The sequence below is a fragment of the Phaethon lepturus genome, unplaced genomic scaffold (assembly GCF_000687285.1).
Source record: "Phaethon lepturus isolate BGI_N335 unplaced genomic scaffold, ASM68728v1 scaffold28922, whole genome shotgun sequence".
NCBI classification, from domain to species: Eukaryota; Metazoa; Chordata; class Aves; order Phaethontiformes; family Phaethontidae; genus Phaethon; species Phaethon lepturus.
The window spans coordinates 8,678-16,807 of record NW_010521674.1 but is presented as its reverse complement, the minus strand read 5'-3'; the positions used below and the strand labels follow the sequence as shown (position 1 = coordinate 16,807).

The window sequence follows — 8,130 nt, the reverse complement described above, 5'->3', positions numbered from 1 at the left end:
GTTGAGATCTGAGCTTGCCAAGGTAACGGGGTGCTCGCGTTTGTCAGCCGCAGTTTTGTCCTGCCAGGAAGGAGCAAACACAAATCCGTGTGCCACAGGAGCAGGACTCGGGGGCGGGGGGTGGGTTGAGATCTGAGCTTGCCAAGGTAACGGGGTGCTCGCGTTTGTCAGCCGCAGTTTTGTCCTGCCAGGAAGGAGCAAACACAAATCCGTGTGCCACAGGAGCAGGACTCGGGGGCGGGGGGTGGGGGGGGGTGAGTTTTGCGGTGGTGTTACCTTTGGACTTCTCAGCTAATTGTTAAAGTGCATAAAGCTGGCAGATACTTCAAACACCGTGGTATGTTGCATGCTCTTTCCCAGAACGACTGAATTTAGAGCTCTAAGGAAATAAGTGGCTTTTGATGCCGTGAGCTTAATCTAGGCTTTTAGCTCCATTTGAAGTAAGAAAACACTTTAGGCAAGTGGTATGCAAAAGAAACTCGATTTTCCTTGGGAAGCTGCAACAATGGAGCACTTAACGTGCTTTCTTTTTCTACCTTTTTGTCTTAAACATTTATTACCTTTTGTAGGTGGCTGGTCTTGGTGCCTATATGCTTTTGAAGAGCTGAGAGTTTGTAATGTAATATCCTAAATTGTGGGCACCTTTTGGGATTTAAAGTCAGTTTATAATTGCTATTTGAAATGTAGCTGAAGATAATTGCAGCTGTCCTTCTGTAGTCCGTCCTTTCTTTTGAGAATCTCATGGTGGTTCTTTGACTTGCAAGTTTTGGCGAGGGAGGACTTTGCTGCTCTGGGTGGTCACGCAGATCTTGGTGAACTGCAGTTAAAGTAGAAATGAACCCTCTCTGCCTGGAAATAACTCCAGAGCACTTTGAAAATGTTGTAAGAAAGATCTTTGAGGAAAAGCTCTTTGCTTTAATGACATCAGAGAAAAAGAATCATAAGATAGAAACCTTAGTTAATTAAGGTTTGGCAGCTGATTTTTATCTGTGGTTGAAGTTACAGCGCTAAGAATGATTTTTGTTAATCTTGGTGCCATTAAGTCGCCAGTACAATGACTTGTATGGATGTTTTCCCAGTTGAAATCTGGTCTGCGGGCTTCCCATTCCAGCACCTTTCATGTTCAGTTGAATTGTTCTGCGTGTATCTGACATCCCTACCAATTCTTTAAAGTCATATTAACGAAGTCTTACTAGCTTTGTGGGAGGTAGGAAGTTGGCTTGGCTTATTTTTCAGAATTTTACTGAACTGTGACTTAAGACAAACCTCTACCTCTCTCTAAGGTTGAAGAAGAAATTGGTACTCTCAGGCAAGTTCTGGCCGCTAAAGAGAGGCACTGTGGAGAGTTGAAGAGGAAGCTAGGTTTGACTCCCTTGGATGGGTTAAAGCAAAACCTGTCTAAAAGCTGGCATGATGTCCAAGTCTCCAATGCGTAAGTGTTGCTTGTGATGCACCTTTATTTAAATATGACTCTGTAGTAATTATCACCCAGCAGCATATTCCAGGGCTCTTCCAAGTGGCTGGAGGCTTTTGCTCTGGTGGGTATTTAGAATAAAAGGCACTTAAGAGCAATGAATTTTTTTTTTTTAATACGTCAATGTCTTTATGTTGGCATAAATAGAACTTTCACAATTGTGATCAGGATAAATTGTTGCTGGATGATCTTTCCAATGATGTTAGAGATCTAGATCACCACTCAACAGTCTAGTTTGCCAATTTCTGCCCATCCTTTGTGAAGGAGCTCCTGCTGCCTTGTTCTGAACTCAGACTCAGAGAAGTGCAAGAAGTTTCAAAGTTCTGCTGCATAGTGCTAGTTCAGAAGCTATTTCCTGAGTCATATAGCTTGGCTTAAAAAGTCTGCACTTCCTAGGAAAAAATTCTGTAATATTAGTGTCCATTACACATAGGCATCTCTGCCTAAAGAAGATCTGAGATTAGACTGGCTGTTCCTGAACAGGCATTAAGGGTATTGTCACTGCAGTGCTTGACAGTACCAGAAGGAGAGTCAAAGAGGTAAGTTTGGCCCTGCAGTTCTTCCTGGATGTGAAGGGCTCTCAGTAGCCATAGAGGTATCGTTCAGTCTAAAACATCTCGTGTAACTTAGCTGGAATTTGGACTTGGCTGGCAATGCTACTGCAGAGCAGATTGTTGAGCTGTTCATCTCACTGTTTATTCTTTCCCTTTTCCTCATCTTCCCTCCTACATCCCTGCCCAATTTCTGTTATTCCTTTGTAACTGAAATCTGTGTCATTGTCTTCTCAAAAATGAATATTAAAGTTATATTCATTAACACTTTCTGTTTCTAGTTATGTGAAAACATCTGAGAAACTTGGAGAGTGGAATGACAAAGTGACACAGTCTGACTTGTGAGTGCCTGGGGCTCCTCAGCAACACCTCCTTGCTCCCTGCTGCGTTCCCCGATTTGTGCTGCTACTTGTTCTCACAGGTGTCAGGGGTTGACTGTGAGCTGGAGGCAGTGGTGAAGCAGGGCTGTTATTAGCAGCATGCCTGGCTTCCAGCTATAAGCATCCCTCAGTTGCAGAGGAGATGAGTAAACGTTACTGCTGTCATCTCTTTCATGGTCTCGCTGTTGCAGAAGAAAAATTCCAATCAGTTACCAGACCACATTTTATTAAAAAAAAGGCAAAAAAATCAACCATGGGTTCCCTTTAGCTGGTCAGTGGTAGGTTAGTTTGTTGTAGTAAGATGTCTTATTAGTGAACCTCTATCTTTACTGTGAAACTATTTCTCTTCTCATCATCGCATGTGGTAGGAATCAGTTTGATTATTTGATATCTCTTTCTGTACGGCCACAGGGGAGAGAAGGTGCCTGAAGGCATTTACCTGTGGCTGGAAATACGGGCTGTGCAAATACAAATATATGTGTGTGTGTGTGTGTATATATATATTTATGTATGTATATAGCCATGCAGTGGCTCTTCTGCATTGATGTATGTCAACCTTTTTGATGATGTCAACGCTAGAAAGCCATGAATTTTAGTCTTTGCAGTGTATATGAGCAGATGACTGATGCGGACAAGGAACATCTGGCTACATTCGGCTCTGGAATATATTCTTTAATTATATTAGACCTCCATTCATATTAGACATGAATCCTTTCGATTCCTGATGCATAGCTGAACGTCAGGGAGACCTTGAATGTTTTCTGCACTGAAGATTCTCTCCCTTCCATGTCTTGTGCTGAAGGAGATGATTATTTAGCTAAGAGGAAATTGGGCATTGGGAGCATCCCATCATTAGGCAGGGTTGCACTGATCTAGTTGGGGAGAGTTACGCTTCTGGGTGATGTGAACTGCCTGCGATATGTCACCTCCTCTGAGCCCTTCTGCGTGTTGTCTGAGCTGGTAGCAGATGCTTTCTGTAGTACTTGTATGTGTTCTGTACTTCCAGTGTTATTTCTCACAACCCCTAAGATACTGGTTTTTATGTAGGCAAACGTGATTTATAAAGATTAGAAAATGAAACTAAGTTTAACAGTTTGTACAGGTCATGCTATATTGGTAAAACATAGCTTTGGGTGTGGTAGTCAGATTCTTTTTTTTTTTTTGGCTTTGAGCTCTGTTCACTGCTCTGTGCTTTTAGTATATAGCCGCCACACAGTGTATAGAAAGGGAGCAGAGGATGCAAAGTCTTTCAATTCCTGACACCTTCTAAACTGCAGGCTTTGTCTCCTGTGCTCTGTGCTTGAACATGCTTAAATAAGAAAGAAACTGGGGCTTAGGTGTCTTTCTGCCTCTCAAACAGCAGCTCTTTTCCTTCTGACAGAAATAAAACCTATGATACTGTAAGTGTAAAGAGACGCTAATAATGTGGAAAGTGTCAAAAGAAGCATCTGTTGTGAATCTTGGCACTGTATCTAACCTCCATTGTGTTTGTAGATATCTTTCAGCCAGCAGCACACTGGAGGACTGGAATGAAAAATTAACTCAATCAGAAGCGTGAGTGTCTTAACCTTCAGTGTTAACAAATGCTTTCATGACAGTCTGCTGCCACTAACGTTCTGTGCCCCTTTTCACAGTCCTCTGCTTTGACTAGATCTATTTAAACACTTCTCTTTTTGTAGCTTTCACTTTTTTAACATGATAAATGCCTCTTCTGGGAGAGGGACCTTTTCCTCAGGTCAGTATTTGAATGATTTCATTGTGATCCGAGTGATACTCTTCAAACGCTTGCCTGCTCTCAGAGGAGAACTGGCTGAAGCCACTGGGTACCTGAGACCTGTGTGCCACAAGTTACCACTTCAGCTGACAAGCTGTGGAATAGCCAGACTGACCTCTTCTTGTTACCCTCAACATGCTCTGCAGGGAGCAGGAGCTCTTCTTTTTGCCTTGGTACCTGGTGAGAGCAAGTGCAGCTGTAGTGACCAAGGCAGCTGCTCTGTCATGTTGGGGCCCCAGATGGACTTGAACAGCTTAAACCTCACAGCTGTTACACTCCACTGGTTGGCTGCAAAGGTCTCTTAGCCATGTTTTTATTAAATGCCTGGAATTAAATTTTCATCTGGACTAAATTGTGGAGGCATATTATGGAAGTTGGACTTTGTCCTTCTCACTGCATCTTTCCCGCAGTATATAGGGGAGTCCTTTACAGCGATGCAGTGTGAGCAGGTAGGTAGTGTCATTGTTTGCTGAACTGCTGTAAACCATGGTAAGGTAGGTCTTAGATAAGCCAGCTTTTCCTGTTTTCTGGAGTGGGTATGAAATTCAGTCCTTTGAACTGGCTTGTTTATTGGCAGAGTGTGTGAATAGAAGGTTTTCTTCATAAGACGGGCAAAAGATGAGCAGAGATAAAAAGTAGGAGTATCAGAAAAAACTTTAAAGTATGCAGATTCTACTTTCAGTGTTCCGTGTATGTTTACAAGAAGATGTAAATTGTCACTATTTCACTTGCTAAATAGAATGACCTTGGTTTTTATGCTTGCTGACAGTGTGACTGGCTCCAGTGGTGTTTAATCAGAGTTCTTCCCTCGGTGTCCCTGCTAGAATAGAAAACTTCTTGTTATATTTGTTTCCTTGTACTTAGTAAGTGCCAGAAATGTGGCGGAAGCGTGCTTTTGTAGAGCACTTAAGACCTGAATAGCTGTGGCACACTAGTTTTCCTGCTTGTTTTGGCACAAGATAGAGTGGCAATTCATGCTACCGAGGTAGATGCTGATTAAAATGGAGAGGCAAGGGGGCTTGAAAAGCAAGATTCCAGCAACATTTCAGAAAACAAATAGAATGTCTAAGGCTCGGTAAATGTGAAGAGTCAAGTTCAAGAAATCCAAGGGATGAGATTTTACTCGTATGTTTTGTTGGTTTTTTATTGCAAATGCATTCTGTTTCCTGTTGTTTAAGTTTCTCTGCATTATAACTAACAAGCATCCTGACTGAGCTGGGAATAGGCCTAACTTGTAAGCTTATGGTGCTTTTGTGCACTGCTGAATTTCCTGGTAGCTGCTGTTCCCAGCCACAGAGCTTGACCTGCCCTCTGCAAGCTGTGCAGAGACAGCACAGAAATCAGCCCAGTCTGTCCCTAGCTCCAATTTCCTTGTAACCAGGACGTGACACGTGTTAGATGGCTTGTGCACTTAGCCAGAGAGCACAAATAGCGATTGCTGGATAAGAGTAAGTGAGAAGAAGCTGGTATTAGTGGATAAACGAGGATTTGAGGGTGTGGGTCTGGCTCCTCCCCGTCAGGGTATATAGGAGAGGGATGCAGTGAAATGGTTGAACATCACAGGATGAACACCACAGGGCAAAGATCATTTCTGCAGCTTCTGCTGCAGCCAATTGCCTGTTAGTGGAGCAAGGTATTAATTGGAGCTCATATTCATTAGTCCCAGATTTAGATTATTCTATTCTGCTTTGTACAGGTGCTAAGGGAAGAAAGAAGAGAGTGAGTGACTGTGAATTTAAAGCCAGGGTAGACCTGGCCATGTCTCTTGCAGGAGAGTAGTTGTGATTTCTAGGTCAGTGCTGGGTGTAGTTAAGTTGCATTAAAGTCTTGTATAACCTGATCCCTGGTTGTCACAGATGCAGTTCCACATGTGTGTCTGATGGCAGTTCTGGGTTAAAGAGCTTCTCATCTCAGCTGCACTTCCCTGGTTCTGCCTCCTGCGTTGCAGCAGTGGAGGTGTGTACGTGTGTGGGGGAGCTGTGGATGCAGGACTAGACCGGCGATCTGATCTGTCTTTTTTTCTTCCAAGTTTATATTTCAGCCGAGTCGTTTCCTTGATCTAGATCGTGGTGTCAGCACAAACAGTCGAGCATACTCAGGCAGAAGGAGCAGCACCTGAGTGCTAGATCTTCAGTTGTCTTAAGAATACTGCTGTCAAGTGTGGAAAATACAGTTGGGAAATCTCTGGCCTGTATCTGCTGAAGTTAGATGTAATACCTGTGAGTTTGCAGTGTGTGCATGGTGTGATGGTGTCTTTTGAGTCTGTAAACCATTCTTCTCATTGCTGATCTGAGTGAGCTGGGTGCCAAGCAGATGTAGAGTCAGCTTCGGTGAGCACGAGGTCTTCGGTGTTTCTGTTAAGCAGCTGTAAATCAAATCCCACGATAGGATTCAGCCAGCCAGGGAGGAACCTGACTGCTGAAGGCAAGGATTGAGGTCCTCCTCTTCCAAAGCAAGTTTGGCCCTAGGGTTCAAACATCATTATTGCCATAGGAAGGCACATGTAAGAGCAAGCCCCTTTGATGATGACCAATTCACTCCTCAGTTGTCCTGAGGTGACTATTTCTTGCAAAGGGTTGTGCTGTGGGGAAACAGTATCGAGGCCTTGCTGTTAGGGCATACTCGGGTTCTTCTGGAGTTGCTGAATTCAAGAGGAGTTGGTCTGAAAAATGTGTGGTTTATAGGAATTTTCTTTCAGGAACAGGAAGAGAGAAGGTAAAGCTGATGTGGTTTGGCCCTGTTCTGCATGACTCGTGTACATTCTTGATTCACAAATACTTGACTGTGGTCTTACACAAAAAAACCAACCAACAAACCAACGTGTTGTAATTCAGGTGCTGTGGTGCTGTCTCCCGCACCTCTTTCTGAAGAGAATGAGCTGTAAGTCAGTCAGCTGTCACTGTGGTGCTTCTAGCCTTGGGAGCTCAGGCATGAACGAACACGCTAGACTGTTTATAATGCACTTCTCCTAAATATCCTAGTCAGGCAAAAAAGTAATCTCAAGTTTAAATGTTTGGAATAAGAAAGCTTGGCTTAAATGGTTGAACTTGTTTTCCAGCCCAAGTCTTTTTTTTTTTTTTTTTAAATAATTTGAAGAATGCCATAAATCTAGATGTTAATCACCAACTGTGGAATAGCTTAGAGGGGAAGAGTTAATGAACATGGCTCAAAGAATTTTTGTTCCCGAGATTAGTCCCATCTGAAGGGAACAAAGGTTCTCTAATGTCTGTCTTCTCCCAGCTCTGGTATAAACTCAAATGTAATCAGCTGACAAATAGAAGCTGTCAGACTTTTTATGTATTGTGGTTAATGGTAACTGATAGGAAACTTCTCTACCAATTTATTTCTAAACTGCAGTTGTAGGGATAATGCCGATTCCTGCATTTCTTTGCTATACAGTGATGCTAGCCTTGCCTCTTTCCTCCCTAACCTAACACTACAACAAACGCTGCAACTGCTTCAGGGCTGCAAGGATATTACAGAATAGGCTCCTAGACTTGTTTTCTCAAGAGACCAAAAGATAGTTGTAGAGCAAATAGGATATGGTGCTGTGGTGTTAGAGCTTCCACCTGGAAAATGGGGAGGTTTGGGTTTTTTTGTCTTTTTGCAAATGTTTGTCAGATTTAAGAACATATGGTCAAAATGGTAAAGTGAGTGTATGGAAAGGTTAATGCTACACCTGCTGCCTTTTTAAAACTTCAAGTCTTTGAATATATGCAAGACTGGAAGGGGCTTTTTCAGTGAAGTCAGTGCAGCTCACTAACCTAGCTTCTTTCCTTCAATATGGGTTCCTTTTTCAAAATGGGGAGGAATGCTTCTTGCTTTCAGATCCTACCTGTTATTTCAATTTACGATGTTTTTTTTCTATTTAGTTATAAGAAGACCCAGGAAACCCTTTCCCAGGCAGGACAGAAGACTTCAGCAGCCCTTTCCAATGTAGGTTCTGTTATC

General features: G+C 42.8%; 1 protein-coding gene across 1 annotated transcript in view; it reads left to right on the top strand.

Moving 5' to 3' along the window:
* Positions 1 to 67: 67 nt before the first annotated feature.
* TPD52L2 (tumor protein D52-like 2) overlaps positions 68 to 8,130 on the top strand; it is a gene marked incomplete at its 5' end in the record, with an annotated part of 14,892 nt that continues 6,829 nt past the window's right edge. The window contains 4 exons of the mRNA XM_010281599.1: positions 68 to 146; positions 1,284 to 1,432; positions 2,307 to 2,366; positions 8,052 to 8,130. Coding sequence (XP_010279901.1) covers positions 68 to 146; positions 1,284 to 1,432; positions 2,307 to 2,366; positions 8,052 to 8,130 — 367 coding nt within the window. The remainder of the gene's footprint in view (positions 147 to 1,283; positions 1,433 to 2,306; positions 2,367 to 8,051) is intronic.